Genomic DNA, 21,198 nt, shown 5'->3' on the forward strand with positions numbered 1-21,198 from the left:
TTTCTAGAAACAGACAAACTACGAAAACTGATTCAAGAAGAAATAGAAAATCTGAATAGATCTCTAACAGGGAAAGAGCTTGAATCAGGAATCAAAAACCTTCCAACAAAGAAAAGCCCAGGACAAGATGGTTTCACAGGTGACTGCTACCACATTTAAAGAAGAATTAACACCAATCCTTCTCAAACTCTTCCCAAAAAACAGAAGAGGAGGGAACCCTTCCTAACTCACTCTGTGAAGCTAGTTCTGATATCAAAGCCAGACAAAGAGAGGACAAGAAAACTACAGACCAATATCCTTTATAAATATATAAGCAAAAGTCCTCGACAAAATAATAGCAAGCTGATTCCAAGAGCATATTAAAAGGATTATATACCACGAGCCAAGAGGACTTTATTCCAGAAATGCAAAAGTGATTCAACACAAAAAAATCAATCAATGTAAACCACCACATTAATAGAACTAAGGGAATAAAATACATGATCACCTCGACTGATGCAGAAAAAGTATCTGACAAAGTCTAACACCCTTTCATAATAACATATTCTGCAAACTAGGAATACAAAGAAACTTCCTTAACATGATAAAGGGCGTTCATGAAAAATCCACAGCTAACATCATACTCAATGGTGAAAGATCGGAAGCTTTGCCCCTAAGATCAGGAATAAGACAAAGATGCTTGCTTTCACCACTACTACTCAACAATGTATTCTAAGTTCTAGCCAGAGCAATTAGTCAAGAAAAAGAAATAAAAGGCATCCAAATTGAAAAGGAAGAAGTAAAACTATCTCTATTCACAGATGGCATGATCCTATATATAAAGAAAGTTCCAAAGAATCCACAAAATGAATACTAGAGCTAAAAAATGAATTCAGTAAAGTTGAGGGCATAAGACCACACTCAAAAATCAGTTGTGTTTCTATGCATCAGAAACGAAAAATCCAAACAATAAAATTGAGAAAACAATTCTCTTCACAATAACATACAAAAGAACTAAGTATCTAGGAATAAATTTAACCAAGCAGGTGAAACACTTGTAAACTGAAAACTACAAACATTGCTGAAAGAAATTAGAGAAGACCTAAACAACAGAAAGATGTCAGGGGCTCATGGATCAGAAGACTTAATACTGTTAAGATGACAATACTACCCAAAGTGATCTACAAATTCAGCACAATCCCTACCAAAATTCCAACAGCTGCATCTGCAGAAACTGAAAAGCTGATCCTCAAATTCATAAGCAATTGCGAGTGGCCCCAAATAGTCAAAACAATACTGAAAAGGAATACCAGTTTTGGCGCACTCACACTTCCCAGCGTCAAAACTTGCTACACAGCTACAATAATCAAAGCAACGCAGGGGTTGGCCTGGTGACACAGCGGTTAAGTTCACATACACCACTTCTTCAGCCTGGGGTTCGCCAGATAGGACCCAAGGCATGGACCTACAGACTGCTTACCAAGCCATGCTGTGGTAGGTGTCCCACATATAAAATAGAGGAAGATGGGCACGGATGTTAGCTCAGGGCCAATTTTCCTCAGCAAAAAGAGAAAGATTGGCGGCAGATGTTAGCTCAGGGCTACTCTTCCTCAAAAAGGAAAAAAGAAGAAAAAGTATGGTAGCAGCATAGGATAAAAATATATAGATAAATGAAATAGAACTGAGAGTCTACAAATAAACTCATACTTAGATAGCCAACTGATTTTCAACAAGAGTGCCAACCCTATTCAACAGGGAAAAATAGTCTCTTCAACAAATGGTGCTGGGTCAACCAGATAGCCACATACAAAATAATGAAGTTAGACCCCTATCTCACACCATACACAAAAACTCAGGATGGATCCACAACCTAAAAATCTAAGTTAAGGGGGCCAGCCCCATGGCTAAGTGATTAAGTTCATGTATTCCGCTTCAGTGGCCCAGGGTTTGCCAGTTCGGATCCTGGGCATGGACCCAGCACCACTCATCAAGCCATGCTGAGGTGGTGTCCCATACAGAAGAACTAGAAGGACCTACAACTAGGATACACAACTATGTACTGGCAGAGTTTGGGGGGAAAAAAAGAGAGGAAGATTGGCAACAGATGATAGCTCAGGGCCAATCTTTAATAAATAAATAAATAAATATGTAAGTTAAAATCACAAAAGTCTTTAGAAAAGAAAAATAAATCTTCACGACCTTAGTTTGGCAAAGTATTCTTCAATATGACACCAAAAGCATAAACGACAAAAGAAAATAAGTTGGGCTTCGACAAAATTAAAAACACTTTGCATCAAAGGACATTATCAAGAAAATGAAAGAGAACCTAGAGAAAGAGAGAAAATATTGCAAACCAAACATCTGATAAGGGTCTAGTATCCAGAAAATATAAGGAACTCCTAAAACTCAACAACAAAGAGACAAACCACCCAATTTTAAAAATGGACAAAGAACTTGGCCGGACATTTCTCCAAAAAAGATATACAAATGGCCAAGAAGGACATGAAAAGATGTTCAACATCCCTAGTAGTTAGGGAAATGCAAATCAAAGCCACAGAGATACCACTTCACACACACTTCCTAGTGTGGATATAACTTTTTTAAGTGTTGACAAGGATGTGGAGAAATTGGAACCCTCAGACATTGCTGATGGAAATGTGAAATCATTCAGCTGCACTGCAAAACAGCTTGGCAGTTCCTCAAAAAGTTAAACATAGAATTATCATATGACCCAAAACTTCTACTTCTAGGTATACACTCAAGAGAACTGGAAACAGGTACTCAAACAAATACATGCACACACATGTTCACAGCTGCACTATTCACAATAGCTAAAAGGTGGAAACAATCCAAAGGTCCATCACCAGATGAATGCAGAAACAAATTGTATATATACATACAATGGAATATTATTCAGTCATAAAAAGGAATGAAGTATTGATACATGCTACAAGGTAGACGAGTTTCAAAAACATTACCCTAAGTGAACCAAGTCAGACACAAAATGTCTTATATAGGATGATTCCACTTATGTGAAATATTTACCACATAAGTAAAATATTTACCAGAATAGGTAAATCCTTAGAGACAACAGACTGCTGGTTTTGCCAGGGGCTGGCAGGGATGAGGGAGTGGGGAGTGACTGCTTAATGGGTATGGAGTATCTTTTTGGGATATGAAAATGTTTTAGAACTAAATAGAAGTGGTGGTTTGACAATGCTGTGAACACATTAAACGCCACTAAATTGTTTACCTTAAGATGGTTAATTTTGTTATGCAAAGTTTACCTCAAAAAAATAAATACTTATGAAAGAACTTAGAATCAAGAAGAGCAAATACAACTTTAAAGAACAAAGTAGAAGAACCCACTCTACCTGTCTCAGTCAGTTTGTGCCGCTATAACAAAGTACCATAGACTGAATGGCTTATAAACAACAAAAACTTATTTCTCACAGTTCTGCAGGCTAGAGGTCTGAGATCAGGGTGCCAGCATGGCTGAGTTCTGGTGAGAGCCCTTTTCCAGGTTACAGACTTCTGACTTCCCACATGGTAGAAAGACCAGAGAGAGAGAAGGCAAGCTCGCTCGTGTCTTTTTATAAGGACACCACTAATCCCATTCATGAAGGTTTCACCTTCATGACATAATTGCCTCCCAAAGGCCCCACCTCCTAATACCGTCACACTGGGAACAAGGATTTCAACATATAAATTTTGGGAAGACACAAACATTCAGTCCATAGCATTGCCTAATATCAAGGCTTATCTAAAGCAACATTTATTATCACACTTATTATCAAAACAGCATGCTATGCTAATACAACAGAAATAAACAAAAGGACGTAGAAAACCCAGAAACAAACCTAAGAAAATATGAAAAATTGTTATATGGCAGAAACGGCATTACAAATCCATAGAAAAGGACAGACTATTCAATAAGGAGCACAGGGACAACTGGACACCCACATAAAAAAACATAAATTCAATCTCTACCTCATCATACACAAAAATCAAAATCAAGTAGATTAAATCCCTAGATGTGAAAAATAAAACTTTAAAACAACCATAATTAAAAATATAAGAGACTATAACTTCAGGGTAGAAAGGCATTCCCTAAGCAAAATCCAAACAGCAATATCATAAGGGAAAATACTGACAATTTCAATTACATTAAAATTTGAAATTTCTGTAAAACTAAAAACACCATAAACAAAGTATAAAAATAAGGCATCCATTGCAAGAAGATATGTGTAATGCATGTAACAAAGAATTCATCCAGAATGCATAAATAAGAAAAAAGAGAATACCTCAAAAGAAAAATTGGCAAAAATTATGAATGAGCAACTTGAAGACTAGGAAACCTAAACAACCAATAAATACATTATTAAAAAAATCCACTTCACTAGTAATCAGGGAAATAAAAACTAAAATTAGCATTGGATTGGTAAAGATTTTTAAAATCTAACAATATCATGGTTTGTAACATGCAGGTGGGTATATAAATTGGTACAACTAATGTACAGACTAACTTAGCAACAAAATTTAGAGTCAATGATGCACATATTTTACAACTCAATAATTCTATTACTAAGTTTTACCCTGAAGAAAAAAAACACATATGCCCAAGAACACATGTATGAGAATTTTTTGCAGTAATAATATGGATTTAACCTAAAAATACAGCAACAGGGTAATATATAAATAATTTGAGGTTTAATTATACAATGGAATATCTAAGTGGATAAAGTAATTGAACCAGAGCCCAATATATCAACATACATAAATCATTAAAAAAACTTGCATAATGATATATTTAACGTATATATACATTACAAATATAATAATGTATATACACTTTACATATATACTCTATATGTAAAGTATATATAATATACATAATATATAATTATATATATTTATTTTTCTATATAATTTATATCAATATATATGCTGTAGTATAAAACCATGAACTGAAAAAGACAATGTCAAACTCAGGCTAGAGATTTACCTCAACAAGGGTAATCTTCAACTAAAATAGGAAAATGTTAAGATTTGAAATAGTGGGCACAGTGATGTTATCTGTTGAAACTTTTATGTATGCGTATAACTTTTTATAAAACAAGAATGATACAAATGACTTAGACCAGATATCAAAACATACTATTATAAAACTATGAATTTAAAATATTGTGGTACTTTCAGGAGTAACTGGAAAGATCCATATGGTTTTTTTTTAAAAAAAAAAAGAACTCTATATATTGAGATATATTATCATTTATTTAACTAATCCCCTATTGACAGACACTTGAATCATTTACAGTACGTCATGTTATAGCTTCAGGGGACCTTCTTGAACATTTGTTTGTGCGCTGATGTGAAGACTTCCCAAGGACAAGTCCTTAGAAGAATTGCTGAATCAAAAAATATGTACTTTAAATTAGTTGGTATTACTAAATTGTTCTTCACAAAAATTCTATTAATTTACACTTACACCAACAGTGTAAGCACAAGAGGAGCCCAACTGCTCAATGTTCACTGCACCCTAGGTATTACCAATCTTTTTAAGTAAAGGAAAAAAATCTAGGTCATGAAAAGGTAAATGTTTATTAATGGCATCATATATTAATGGAAAGATAATTCACCTTTATTATTATATACAAAACAGATACACACCAAACAGAGATAAACTTTGCATCAGATGTCACCTTTCTTTCAAGTAATTGAAGAGTTTATGTATGTACATATAACTTTATAAATAAATGTACAAATATAACCATAGATAGCTACATATAAATGGTTTTAGATACATAAATACATACCATTGTGCCAGATCTCAATTTAGCACAATGATTGGCATATTTTTTCAGATGCCAGGGTCTGGTTCCCGATTGAAAAAAGCTTCAGAACACTGTACCCTATTTCCAGATAACCCAGTCCATATGCCAGAAATGCAGAAATTAATGGTATAAATGCATATTCAAAAAAAACAAAGAGGAAGAGAGATAAGGCAATAATTTATCTGAAGTCTCAAAAAATGTCAATGACCTAAATGCACGCACCAGAGCCTCAACGGGGCAAAAAGGTTTCTCTAAGACTCCTAGAATCTGACTCCAAAGATAATGATATACACTTTAAAAATGATGTTAAGATTTGAACCTAAGATTTAAATTTTTCAGTAGTGTCTGAGTCAAAATTAATCTTCTATAACATATCCCCAATATTTAGTATAATGCTTGACACACAATAAATACTCAAAGACACTTGTTGAATAAATGAACATGACCAATATTTTTTAATGGTTAACATCAATATCACTAAGGAGAGGCCAAGCAATCTTCCTAAGTAATAGAGGTTGATTTTATAAATACATAAACATCAAAAATGTAAAAGGAAAAACAGTGCACACATCGCCCTTTGTAGTCTTCAGATTATTTCATACCATTTTTTTTAAACTACCTATATAACTTGTCCCTAAAGTTCTTATTAAGATACAAAGAACAAAAGAGAATAGACATTTTCAATGGCATCTCTCAATATTAAGGTAATGAAACTATAGCCTTACATCAAAGAAAATTTTGCATCAGGAGTAATAAGTGCCTTCACAGAATCCAAGGCCTGAATTATTCAAGGACTCTTGTTTTCCACAGACTCTATCCTCAAGTCTTAAGTAATGAATTAAGATATGCAATTGTTAACTGGGCTCAAAAATGACACCTGGAGATATTTTTATAAATATACCTATTGCCTTCAGGTTGGTATACAAAATGTTCAATAAAGTCCACTTTAAAGCTTATGAGAAACAAAAATATATAAAACAGCATTTCATTCATTTACACTTTTTAAACTGGTACAAGTTTCATTACAGTCACGCGTCACATAATGATAGATATGTTCTGAGAAATACATTGTTATGCAATTTCATTGTTGTGAGAACATCACAGCATGTACTTACACAAACCTAGATGGTGTAACTCACTACACTCCCAGGCAGGCTACACAGTACTAATCTTATGGGACCACCATCCTATATGTGGTCAGACATTGACCACAACATCACTATGCAGTGCATGACTAAATAAATAATCATATGATAATATAAATAAATTACATTTATAAAATGATTTTTTAAATCTTAATTTTTATATATAAAAATGACACTGCTAATTCCTATTTAGAATACGTTTTATTTTCACAGCATTTGTGATCTTTTTTTGGCAGCGAAAGATTTGCCCTGAGCTAACGTCTGTTGCCAATCTTTCCCTCTGTTTTCCCCCTCCCCAAAGCCCCAGTACATGATGCAAATCTTAGTTGTAAGTCATTCTAGCTCTTCTATGTGAGCCACCGCCACAGCATGGCAACTGACAGGTGGGTGGCGTGGTTCTGCGACCGGGAAGTAAACCCAGGCCGCCGCAGCAGTGAGCACCAGATTTTAACCACCGGGCCATCAGGGCTGGCTCTGTGATGTCTTGAACTACATTACTACACATTCTTCAGTTCCTTACTTCATAAAATTACTAGCATTTCATATGCATGAGCTCGAAGGAAATCTTTAAAGATCCAATCAATTCTCTCATTTCATAAATAAGGCACAGAGAAGTGAAACAGCTTATCTAAACACACTCCAAAAATTAAGGACAATGCTGAAACCAGAAACTCTCTCTCTTAACACTGAGCCCAATGTTCTTTTCTTTATTATTCTTTATAATAAATCTTAAAACCCAGTCTGAAAATAAATCTCCAGTACATTCCTCATTATAGCCATGTGCTAAAAGGAAGAAGTTCCACCAAAAATTCAACGGCAATCAAAATAAACTTTTCTGACAGAATTTGCATAATTATGGAAAATGAAAGCAGCAAAATCATTTTCCTAGTTAATGAATACACGGAGTCAGCTGAAACCATAAGTTAAATATTGCTATAGTTTTCAAACAACAGTAAACATAATGTTTGTCCAGTTAATCAATTAAATTAATGTTTACCACATGCTACTGATTTTGAATAGACGTTTAGCTTCTGCGGTGCCAACTTTCCAACTTTCGGCATGATCTAAATTTTACAGCACCCATAGTGGTAAACGTGAGATTAGTAATACCTATCTTACAGATTTGATGTAAACACAAAAGGCTAAATATGTGAAAATACTCATCACATACTCTCTACTGTTTTCTTCCTTTTTTCCTAAAGAAGGAGCTCAATGTGAGGGCATGCAAATACCTTAGATATATTTGTAGGATTAAGTACATTCTAGATAGGATGAACACAAATTATTGCCTAATTTTTTTTTAATTATTTTTATAAACGGCCTTTATTAAAGACTGTATCCTTCTTACCTTAAGACATCATTCCTCCTACTTTTGCATCTTCTCTCTCAATACTTCCTTGCATTGTGTTTAGACCTTCTCTTTGTGGAATCTGTCACCTTGCCATGAGCATCATTTATTCAATAGGTATTTACTTTTATTAAGGATTGAATGTACTTCTACCATTGGAGATATAAAGAGAAATAAAAGACAGTCATTTGTCCTCAAGGAGCCCATCTTCTATTGGGAGAGACATAAGTAAGCAAATGAGTGCAAATATGCAATCACAGACAATACGGGAGAAAGAAGTACACGGGAAAAAGACTACCTAAAGGCAGGGGAGATAAGGGAATAAATCTATATGTGGGTTTGGGCAATCTCAGCTGTTAACGGGTAAATTAATATTAACAAGAACCCTGTAGACCAGAGAATACTATTAGTAAATACGATTAAATGTAAATCACTCAAGGTAACTCAAGCACAGATTTACAATAAATAATGATAAAAAAATAAAATCTAATCTTAAACTACATGTTATACAGGCTATATAATCTACATCAGGGGCCGGGCCGGTGGTGCAGCGGTTAAGTGTGCACGTTCCGCTTCTCGGCAGCCCAGGGTTCGCCTGTTCGGATCCCGGGTGTGGACATGGCACTGCTTGGTAAGCCATGCTGTGGTAGGCGTCCCACATACAAAGTAGAGGAAGATGGGCACAGATGTTAGCTTAAGGCCAGGCTTCCTCAGCAAAAAGAGGAGGGCTGGCAGTAGTCAGCACAGGGCTAATCTTCCTCAAAAAAAATAAATAAATCTACATCAGTCTATGTTAATAATTTGGAAGGAATACTCTAAGATTGTGCTTGATCCTTTAATAAGAAGAAAATCCAAAAGAAATACTAATAAATAAGAGTAAATAAATATTTCATAGGCCTAGAACACTTCTTATAAAACCCAAGACAGGGGTCGGCCTGGTGGCACAGCGGTTAAGTTCGCATGTTCTGCTTTGGCAGCCCAGGTTCGCTGGTTTGGATCCCAGGTGCGAACATGGCACCACTCAGCAAGCCATGCTGTGGCAGGTGTCCCACGTACAAAGGGGAGGAAGATGGGCACAGATGTTAGTTCAGGGCTGATCTTCCTCAAAAAAAAAAAACAAATTCTGGAAAGGCTATTATAGCTTTTAAAGCAAATAAACTAATGCTTGAACAAATTTTATTTCCTTGAAATATTTAACTTCATCCAATAAATACTGTTCAGATATTAACATTCAGCTTCTGGGGCATTGCACAGTATGTCATCTCCTGGAATTTTCAATACTCATTAACCAAACGTGAAAATCACGACTTCCACCTCAGCATTCCGAACTTTAACCGTACCATACAAACAGTTTATTCATTTCTGAGGAGAATGAAAAACATACTGCTATACTCAGTGACTTTATAATGCTGAATTAATAAAAACAACGTCACTGTCACTTTGCTTAGGATCAAAATTAGACTTTAAATAAGAGTATACAAAATGTCATCTGGTGAGCAGCCCCCAAATACAGCTCTTCCAAGTCACTATTAATACTTACAAAAGAAGTAGAAAATGAGAAAAACTAAGACTATCAAAGAAATAAGAGTCATCATGTCAGAAACTGGAAGAACTCTTATTAATTTATAACCACACCTCGATTGTACAGAACCAACTTTACCTCAATGAAATAAACAATGCCCAAACTACCACCTTACCCCAACTACAACTTAGCTCAGAGACCGAAGCACCTGTCCCAGTGAGAAAATGTGACAGAGATCTCCACGCAGTCAGCGCACTGTTCAACTTGCCTTTCTTCACAGTCTCTTCCCAATTCTTACCTTATTATCTAACTAGCGAGGTTCTGTGAGAGAACAGCTCCTGGAGAATGGGGGAAGTAAGCGCATGAGAAGCAAACTGAAAAACTGTACTCTAGGTGGTAAGGGACAAGACAAGAAGAATCTCAGTAGCCATCCATGTGGCCAATTGTGCTCTGAATGTGGGAAGTGCATAAAAATCCACTCCAGCACCAAAGCAGTTGAGAGGACTAAAGATGCTACTATCATAGCAGAACAGAGAAAAACAGACTGAGAGCTGCAACTACAGAGCTAAAAGGCTATTCACTCAATACATAAGGAAACAAACAAAAAAAAAGAAAAAGCAACGAAGACACGTACATCAGACTGTCAATAAAATCAAGTACAAACAGACCTTACCTTACTCACGTCTGAGTAAAGGGAAGTAGGAAAAACAACCATGAGCCAGTAGGGGTAAATATAAGAGAAAGTCCATCAGACTTAAAGGATAAAATGATGTGACCGCCCCAAAACAGGAGCAGAAAGCCCTAAGCAAAGAGCAAGATAGGGAAAAAAAGGCATGGAAGAAGGACGAGATGAGGAAAGATAGTAAGAAAATTAAAATCATAATAGTGAGATTTAAAATCTCTACTCACAATAAAAAGCAAAACTCAATCAAGGAAAAGCTACAAATCAGGACATAAAAATCTTAAGAAAATCTCACTAAAGCATACTGCAATCTGGACCAGCCACATGTCAAGTTCAACAGCCACACGTGACTACTGACTACCACACTGGCCAGCACAGGCTTAGAGTGATTATGTCTAGTACAATATCACACAGCTAGTTAGCAGACCCAAGTCACAATCTCAGCTCCTTCTGATTCCAAAGCCTATGTTCTTTCTGTGTGAGGAAACCGTCAGCAGTTAACATATACCTGACCCTCAAGTACTCAATTCAGACTAACTAAATGCTAACTACAGGAGGCAACTTATTGGCAGTTCGAATAAATATTTTAAAAACAAAACAAAAGCACAAAGCCCAATGTCAGAAGAAATGAAAAAGAAATGAAAGAAATTAGTAAGTAAAATTTTAATTAGATAAGTCTATTATGTGCACAAATTATGAACACACTATTTTGTCTATCAGTGTATATTTATAACAACATTCATGTCTATTACAACCAATACCTGTTTTGATTACTTTAAAATCACAGATGCTAAAAATGACTATCATCGACATCAAACTACACATTTTATGTTGCTATCATCTGAAAGGTATATATTGTTTAAAAACTCTGGATTATTTAGGAACCACTTAACAGAAGGGACATATAGGTTTTCTCATGAAAATACTTTATCTTAAATTCATGTAATATCAATTATATAAAGTATTAATTACATATAGTGTATATTTTTTAGTAATCCATAGCCATGTCAGACAGAAACTGGGAGTTATCCTGGACTCCTTCGTCCTCCCACCTTAGCCGCCATATTCAATCAACCACCAACTTCTGCAAAAGTGAACAGTTTAACATCTCTTCAATCAACCACCTTTCTCCACTAATTTCTCTCCTCCTCCACTGTCACCACTGTGGTCTAAGCCAATATCCTCTGTGACCTAGACACCCCCAACTGCTTTCACTACATTTCCTCCTGCTCCTCGCCAATCTATGTTTACACTGCAACCAAAGTGATTATTTAAATTTTTTAAAAATGATTATGTCATTCCCTTGCTTTAATGAAAACTCTGCAATGACTTCCTATAGTACTTAGGATAAAGACCAAAATACTTAACTACAAACTCTCCAGGATCCTGCCTAGGGATTCCAAACTCAACAACAACCAGGTTAAATATTGATTCATTAGAGAGATTTACTTATCTGGCAACCTAATTGAGTGCATAAAATGAAGAGCACATGGCCCTCTAGAGGGAGTAGCTGCTGCCCAGACGCAGCTGAGTGTTGCCATCTGAAATACAGACTTGGGGGTTGCCATATCCTCAAATTTTTCAAGAGAAATCAGAAATCTAGACTTTCATGCGCAATCTCCTAATCTGTGAATGCTGGCAACTAATTCAAACCGTCCCAACAATAAGGAGGTTGAATCTGACCTCTCCTCTAGTGTCTTCAGCCAGCCCCACACCGCTGATCTCTACTCCAAGCGTACCGAACATTTCTCAGACCCTCAACGATGCCAAGATTTTTTACCTTAGGGCTCTCACACAGGTCATGTCCTCTGCTTTGCCCACTTTCTCCTACATCTCCCCCTCACTTAGCAATCCATCTCCTATCTGTTCTAAGTTTCTGAGCCACTGCTTCCCCAGCAAAGCCTTCCCTATTCCCACTGCCCACCGCACCCACCCCCGATGGCTAAATCACACCATTATGTGTTCTAATAGCAGTGAGCACAACTTCATAACACTCACCACACCTCGAAAATAAGTGTATTTGTTTCATGCCCATCATCCCCCCCAGACCAGAAGCTCCATAAAAGCAGGGCCCGACACATAGTAGATATGCAATATACATTTGTTGCTAACTAGGTTTGGTTATAAAATGTTCCTTTAGACAATAAGGTTCTCGTGCACTTTTAAAATATTAATTAACCTATACGCAACTTTTCAGAAACATGCACGGTATTTAAAGGTAAGTAGGCTCAGAATGAAAATATTCAATTAAAACTATAATTATTGATAATAATAATAATAGCTAATATTTATTGAGCATTTACTAAATGCTAGGAACTATGTTGAGCACTTTACATGTACTATCCCGTGAACTATGTTGAACACTTTGCATGGACTATCCCGTTCAATATAACAATCTGTAAAGAAGGCCCCACTGTCATCCAGAGGAAGCACCTTAGGCATAGAGTTTACAAATTTGCTCAAGATTCCATATCTAATCAATAACAAACTAGGGTATGAATCCATGCAGTCTGACTCCAGAGCTTAAGCACCTAACTACTATACTGATTCATTAATAAAGAAAAGCCATTATTCAACAAGTATCTCGTAAATACTGTGAATAAGAAATAATGGCCATGATTTCTTTTTCATTATTTATCCATTAAAGTCAGGCTGCTCATCCCTCTATCCTGCACCTTTCTCCACACACGCAAAATTAATATAAATTATCAATTTGTATTTTCCAAATTAAGAAAGATTTTTTGACCACACCCAAAACAGGTATGATCTTAGTACCAACTAATTCTGTTAAAATGCTATCTTTCTTAGGCTCGCCTGGCGGCGTAGTGCTTAAGTTCACGTGCTCCAGCTTGGTGGCCTGGTGTCTGCAGGCCCAGATCTCAGGTGCAGACCTAGCACTGCCCGTCAAGCCACGCTGTGGCAGCATTCCATATAAAATAGAGGAAGGCTGGCAACACACGTTAGCTCACTGCCAATCTTCCTCACAGAAAAAAAGAAAAAAAAAAGCTATCTCTCTGAATTACTTTTAAATAAGTTAGTGCTTATACATTAGTTTGATGTTTTACATCTCACATTTTAAACATCATTTGAACAATCTCTAATTTGAAGTGTATTTCATTGCTCAAATTAGAAGAATTCTTATCACTACAGACTGTCTTTTCAGATATGGTAAGCGACAATCAATAACATACTAAACAAATATAAAAATACACTGATATAACCACAGAAATATGCACAGAGATAATACACGGATCCCTCATTACCTGAGCTCTCACTATTTAGAGTCTTGCTTTTCAAAACTCAGGAACCAAACATATTCGAATAAATTCTCATATATACCACTTGTTATCCAGACTCTTCCTATCCAAAACTCAGGATTTGGCTCACTCACCAACCCTTGCTATCAGAATAATTCATCTCTCACTCCAAACTCAGGAACCCAATAGTTTTGGATAGCAACACACAAGCACATGTCTTCACAGGCTATATAAATTTAAGAATCCTTGTTTAAGAGATTTAAGCAGGCTTTTAAAAATGTGAATAAAATGCACATAGCTATTATTTCCACTCAAAATTTAAATTTTACCTCCAGTTAACTGAGAATTTTTCTGTAAATTTCTTTTTTGTGTGTGAGGAAGACTGGCCTTGAGCTAACAACTGTTGCCAATCTTCCTCTATTTTTGCTTGAGGAAGACTGTGCTGAGCTAACACCTGTACCAATCTTCCTCTATTTTAAGTGGGACACCACCACAGCATGGCTTGATAAGCAGTGCTAGGTCCGCACCCGGGATCTGAACCAGAAACCCGGGCCACGGAAGCGGAGCATGGGAACTTAACCACTACACCACCAACCTGGCCCCCGTAAATGTTTTTAAACTAAAATGTTGTCACATATTTTTAACCTTTAGATCACACTTAAAATATTTTAAAAAACTGTTTACTATATGACAGATGACTGTAATAAAAGAGTTAAAAAATGTTAATGTGTGACTATCAAAGAGTTCTAAAGCCAATCTTACATCTTTTTTTTCAAATATTATATAGCTTATATAAATACCATGGGAAATCAGATTTTCAAGGAAACAGTACTTTCAGTGTTAATTTTTCAGCAACATATTTCACACATCACATCAGATTTTTCTCAGTCACAAAGAGCAAAGGGCAAAATAAAAGAAACAAATGCAAAAGACTACAGAAGTTGAAAATGATGGCAAAAATTCCATATTAATTTAGTGACAGAAGAATGGTATGAGACAATTTTAGAACTAACAACTCGATAAAGTTCAGCCAAAAGTCAAAGAACCAACAAGCAAATAATGAATTAAGCAGATTGAGAAAAAGGAAAAACCAGCTCTCATTACAACAGTGCATTCTCCCAAGTATTTAACTTAGACTCACATTTGAACTCAAGCTTTTTCAAAAACGTGGTACTTGATAAAAAGTTAAAACTAAAGTCAGCTGAAAACAGAACTCGAGTAAACGATTTTTTTTCATATACTCAAAAATTATTTTAAGAAATAGAGAAGAAAGGGAAAAGATTTCACAGGTAAAAAAAAATGTAGGTTTGAAAAAAGTAAACTACTTTCTCAAACTCTTCTGATACAAATTACATAAATGATTCAAAGGAAATGTAACTAGAGCTCCCGTTTTATCCTAATTTGCTATACTCTCCCAAGAGCTCACTTCAGATTTGATTTGAAAGAACGTGACCTCTTTAATCGAACAGATTCTAATAGTTACTTGACACCCTCTATCTCTCACATTAAAAAAAAAAATCAGAGCAATATTAAATTAAAAACATAATCAAATCTTGTCTACAAGACTCACAAAGTGAAATGATTTAGGATTCAATGATATCGTTAACTAATTCCACACAGAGCACCAAAACACACCCGCTGAAAATAACAAAAATCAGGATATTTTTGCATGTTAAGAAACGACAGGTATATTCTGCTCATTTTGTCTTCCTAAAAAGCTAAGATTCACTACTAAGCTTCAACTACAAGCCAGAGAATGACAGCCCTTTGGTAGGGAACAAACCCATAGATATCAGGATACCATGGATCTATTTCACAGGGTGACACAATAACTCAATGCAACACATTCTTCACAAATGAAGGCGCAGCATATGCTGCTATCGCTTTAGATTAAGTTTTCATAACCTCCATTCCCAGTTGTTCACATTAGACACAACATCTCTGAGCACAAATTTTTCTCCTATATAAAACGAAGGAGTCGTCTTTAGATGGGGCTCTAGGCGTCCTTTCAGCTTATAGTTCTATTCATCCAGTTCTGAAATAACAATACAACTCTTACAACTCAGGGAGAATTACATTCAAAAGTACAACGCAAAAAGAAATGACCGATTTGAGGCAATAAGCCATACCTTGCTCTGCCAAATGTTAATGTCAGAACTTCTGAAATAAACAAACCTGTGTCTATGTTCATCGGGTCCATGGATCAGGAAGACTCCAGGGTTCTTAGCCCCTCTGTTGGCATCTACATGAGGAATTAACACATCTTCCAAACCCAGATCAAAGCGTTTGTGTTTTGAAGAGTCTGGAAGGAAGAAGAATGCCCCAAAACACAGGGTGATGAAGGCACTTAGAATAAGGAGGAGGATAAACTTCTCAGAAAGTCTCAAAGTCGCCCTGTGATGGGGGAAGGAAGGCGGCCCCAGGTTCAGAGGAGGTATCCTTCGTCCGGATAGGGGCAGCAGGGCTGGGGTAGTCATCGTTTACGCTCTTGGACAGAATATTTTATAAAGTTCTCATCTTACATCAAATGTACAATGCATTGAACAGTCTTCAAAATCTTGGCAAAAATGGGGAAACTCAATTTTTCTCCCCTTAACGGACTGTTGTGCTTTTTAATAGGGCACCTCTTTCACGCTCGCCCAATTACATTCAGAAACGTGCGCGGCCCCCAAACGATGGCTAGTGTATGTTCTGTTATATTTTCTTGGCCATTTGGCTTTCGGTACCTCATCGGGTTATTCCAAGCCTCCTCTCCATTCCTAAGGGTAGATGAGGCAAGCAGCACTGCGGAGACGATGCAAGGTGGGCTCTCCCACTCCTGTACACAGCCAGATGCTCCGCTGTGGTCTCCCGCCCCAAAAGGGGGCCTGATGAGATCCGAGGAGTTGTAGAAGGCTCGCTGAACCCCCTATGACGCTTCGACGCCAGGATCCCTTCACCTCGGCGGTGGAAAAAGAAGGGTCTGCTCGGAAGTCCGCCCCCGGGGAGGGAGGAAGGTCCCACCTCGCTGAAGCCGAGGCAGCAGCGCCGGGTGAAGGAGCGGCAGGGCTCGGACGCCCGCGCCTCCCGACGCCGCCCGCAAGCCCCGGGCCCCCGGGAGAGCTCCGACGCTGCCCCTCGACGGCCGGCGCGAAGGGCATTCGCCGCCGCGCTACCTGCCCTGCCGGCCGCCGCCGCCGCCGCCGCTGCTGTTGCTACCGCCCGTCTCTGCGAGGAGCGGAACTTCCTCCGCGGACGGCCACTGAGCGGCCCCGGCGTGCGCGGGCGAGGGGAGGGGAGCGCGGCGGCCGCCCCGCCCGGCTCCTCCCCTCCTCCTCCTCCTCCTTCTCCCGGCGGCCGGTTAAGTCAGCTCCGGCGCTTGCTCCCTCAGCGAGGTCGCCGGCGCGCGAGCCCCGCTGCGTGGGAAGAAGCCAAGCCACGGCCCCTCGGTCCGAGAGCCCGGGAGGGGCGCCTGCTCATTCCTCGCCCAGCCCTAGGGAGGCGGCGGCGGCCCCGGGCGCGCGGAGGTCGGCTCCGTCTCCCTCCGCCCGGCCGCCGGCCGCCCTCGGGCCTCCTCCGCGATGCCTCCGGGCGCTCGCAGCTGCTCGATCTGCCGGCGGCGGCGGCGGCGGCAGGAGAGGCAGCGCGTCCACGCGGTGCGGGGCTGCGGCCCGGGCCTCGGCCCTGCCTCCCTCGTCCCGCAGAGCGCCGACCAGCCGGGAACCGAAGCCCGTTGGGCAGACGCGTGCGCGGGCCCGAGGGCCGAGGGGCGGACTGTGCGGGCCGGCCTACCGCCCCGACTCGCGAGTGGGCGTCCCCGGGCGGCGAGTGTGAGGTGCGCGCGCACGCGCCCGGCCCCGCCGCCGCCCCTCCCCCGGCCGCGCTCCGGCCTAGCGCCGTTGCGGGCTCCGCCGCCCGCGCTCCCCGGAAGCGTCCTGCCGCTGCCGGCCGGCCGCGCCACAGGGGAACGGCGCCCGTCTACGCTTCCGTGGTCGCTTCCCCGGCGCGGAGCGCTGGGCCATCGCCAGCTTTCCGGGGTTGACCCGGCCTTTGGGCGAGAGGGAGGAGGGCTCAGGTCGTGAAGGTTTCTTGCAATTAAGGGTTCCTGGAATTAACGGGCGCTGACGGCCGAGGTTAACGTTTATGGTTCTATTCAACCTATTCTTCTATTCAATCTATTCTATTCAATCTATTCATCTTGCTCTCTGGAAGTCTTGTCTTCCATTATAGACTATTGGTGCCTAGGGCTCAGTGACAGGGTCTCAGACTTCCAGGCGGCCCATGGGCACGTTGTTGGGCACCTGAGGCTCGATTCAGCGATACTGAGCCCCAACCATGTGCCAGGCTGTGTGTTAAAAATAAAATGGCGATCTTGCCCTTTTGATTAGGTTTCCTTTCTGAGGAATCTGTGACAGCAGCCTATATGACAGCAGCTTCCTCCTACTTCAATTTCTGAAGACGTTCTGCCGCCGTCTCCACACCCCACCACCACCCCTCCAGTAGAAGAGACGTATGAAGGAGGAGGGGCTAAAATCCAAAATGACAGTGTTGTTTAAATTCAGGCTTAAAAGCAATCTGAGTCAATTCTATTATCCATAGTATTCAGAAGAACCATGTTGTGATTAAGTACAAAAAGTTTCTCTAATACGTATATATTCTTGCTTCCAATTTACTTGCAGATGGTGTTTTATTCAAATATGAAGGTAAGTTGTCATTCCCTCAACACATCCTTACTGGTGCCTGGGAACTGGAGAGGTGGCCCTTAAATAGGAGGGGGAAAAATGTCGGCCTTAGGTTAAATATCAAGCAAAAAGTCCTGTTCGTTGGCACAATTAAAAGTACATTCCAGTCTACACTGTTTCCAGAAGCTCTGCGTGTCTAACTACCTACCATACGACAAAAGAAGCCATTGTCGTTGAACTTGCTTCACCAAATAAAGACAAACATGTTAAAGGCCACCTGTCACGAGTTCACCCAGTCAAGCTGGCAGTAAAGAGTGCCCAGTTCAGAGTAAATGTAGTAAACTTCCTGCCTTCTCCACGTGTCCTTATAAAAGGTGCCAAGTTGACAGTTTCTAATGCTGAGCCGCTCTAAGACAAAGGAAAAGAAACCCACTTTGCTTTCTGGCTGTCAAAGTTATTTATTTTCCATGAAAAGATCAGGGGAAATAAATATTGACCTCTAAATGAAATAGTGAGTTATACTTACCCGTCTTGAAAAGTAAGTATTTCTAGGTTGCTGCCAAATCATTAACCCCAGTGACATCAATCATATGAAAACTGCCATAACCTAGTTGACAAGTGTAACTTAAGCGGGCTCAACTTCACAGCCTGTGAAGCAGGCTTATATGTGCCCCTCCTGTTTATTGCCCTCCTGTTTTGCAAAACTCATTTTGTTCTTCAGGAGAGTAAAAACATCATTATTCAAATTAGGGTTTATTGCACATGTCCAGATACAGTGTGATTCCAAAGCCATCGATGTTATCAGTTATTTTATTATACGGTAGTCCCCCTTATCCACAATTTTGCTTTCCATGGTTTCAGTTACCTGCAGTCAATCTTGGTCCGAAAATATTACACGGAAAATTTCAGAAATAAACAATTCCTAAGTTTTAAATTGAGTTCTGTTCTGAGTAGCGTAATGAAATCCCGAGGCATCCCATTCCAGGACGTGAATCATCCCTTTGTTGGATCTCCAACCATCAGCATCATTATAGCTGGATGATCCTCCTGACGTGTGGTCAGAAGGTCAGTAGTAGCCAAATGCTGTGTTACAATGCCTATGTCATTCACCCTACTTCATCTCATCACATAGGCGTTGTGTCATCCCACATCATCGCAAGAAGAATGTGTACAGTACAATAAGATATATATATATTTTTTTAAAGATTTTATTTTTTCCATTTTTCTCCCCAAAGCCCCCCGGTACATAGTTGTATATTCTTTGTTGTGGGTCCTTCTAGTTGAGGCATGTGGGACGCTGCCTCAGCGTGGTCTGATGAGCAGTGCCATGTCCGCGCCCAGGATTCGAACCAACGAAACACTGGGCCACCTGCAGCGGAGCGCGCGAACTTAACCACTCGGCCACGGGGCCAGCCCCAGTACAATAAGATATTTTAAGAGAGAGAGACCACATTCACATAACTTTTATTATAGTATATTTTTACAATTGTTCTATTTTTAGTTATTGTTGTTAATCTCTTACTGTGCCTAATTTATACTTTAAACTTTATCATAGGTATGTATGTATAGGAAAAAGCATAGTATATATAGGGTTCGGCACTATTTGTTTTCAGGCTCCTTTGGGGGTCTTGGAATGTATCCCCCGCAGATAAGAGGGGACTATTGTAATCCTACACCAGCGTCAGAAAGTATTGTGTGTGTGTGTATGTGTGTTCTCTTCTAGAAACTAGGTCCCTCTCAGATGAGTTTTAAAAGAATCAGTACTGTTTTGCTCAGGTTTTTTTAAAGCAAGTTGCAAATTTATTCATAAATTATGATGACAAATATATTAAAATATGCATATAAAAAGATCAAAAGGGAATATTCGAAAAAGATTATAGCCATTGTGTTAAGATATTGGCATTACGTATGATTTTTCCCCACATGTTGTTCTGTTTGTGTTACTTTCATAATTAAATAAATAATTTTAAAGAAACTGGTACTTCTCAAGTTCTGAAACTTAAGGTCGGATTTCAAATAGGTTGACTCAGTTGTATCAAGGTGAACACACATCTGAGGGCAATCGACAGAAAGCAGAGAGTACCTGAAATAAATGAATACATGTGTGTGTATATATATGTATATACACCACAGGAAAGGATCTCATTCCAGAGAGTGTAAAGAGAATGTTTCATTTTCAAAGAGTAGCTATGCTTTGATCTAAGGCATAAACAAGATTCCAAAGTAGCAGATAAAGTGATGATTTCCCTTTTACAAATCCATATAAATTAATCAATATTTTGGGAAATCAGAATTATTAAATTCCTAACAAAACAAAATTTACTCCTACATATTTCAGATTTATAGGACCATGACTGAGATCCGCTTACGTATTGCAATGTAAAAGTTACTTGTATTTGTTCAATCATGTGGTAACTTTTCCATTGTAGAAACAATTTTAGCCTCTGTTATACACACACACCATCTAGCTCTGCTTTAAGTGAAACTGAACTCATATGCTAGAGGAAAAAAAAATACAGCTGGTATAAAAAAGAGGCTTTGGGTTTACTTACATAACCTGTTCATTCTTAGTTTCACCTGGTTCCCAAAGTATCCAAGGAAGATGTTAAAGGAGAACTTACCAGACATGACTACTAAATGTGCAGAGAAATAACCAGGCTTTGGCCCTGCTCTCTCCACTCTTGCATTCTTCTATGAAGCTTTTTTCCTCCATGTCAGGGATAAGCTGAAGTTCAGTGTTATGAAACTCTCAAGTCAGCTCTGTGAAAGT

General features: G+C 39.0%; 1 protein-coding gene across 10 annotated transcripts in view; it reads right to left on the minus strand.

The window, feature by feature from the left end:
* The window catches only part of MAN1A2 (mannosidase alpha class 1A member 2), a 209,322-nt gene extending 191,746 nt beyond the window's left edge, over positions 1 to 17,576 (minus strand). For 4 of the 10 annotated variants that reach the window (XM_070267135.1, XM_070267136.1, XM_023641336.2 and 1 more), the window contains exon 1: positions 15,943 to 17,576. In XM_070267135.1, coding sequence (XP_070123236.1) covers positions 15,943 to 16,244 — 302 coding nt within the window. In that variant the 5' untranslated portion in view covers positions 16,245 to 17,576. Of the gene's footprint in view, positions 1 to 8,306; positions 8,458 to 15,896 lie in introns of those variants that run through there. The other 6 variants (XM_070267139.1, XM_070267137.1, XM_023641338.2 and 3 more) reach the window with 4 other exon arrangements.
* Positions 17,577 to 21,198: the final 3,622 nt, after the last annotated feature.

This window comes from Equus caballus, chromosome 5 (genome assembly GCF_041296265.1).
Source record: "Equus caballus isolate H_3958 breed thoroughbred chromosome 5, TB-T2T, whole genome shotgun sequence".
NCBI classification, from domain to species: domain Eukaryota; kingdom Metazoa; phylum Chordata; class Mammalia; order Perissodactyla; family Equidae; genus Equus; species Equus caballus.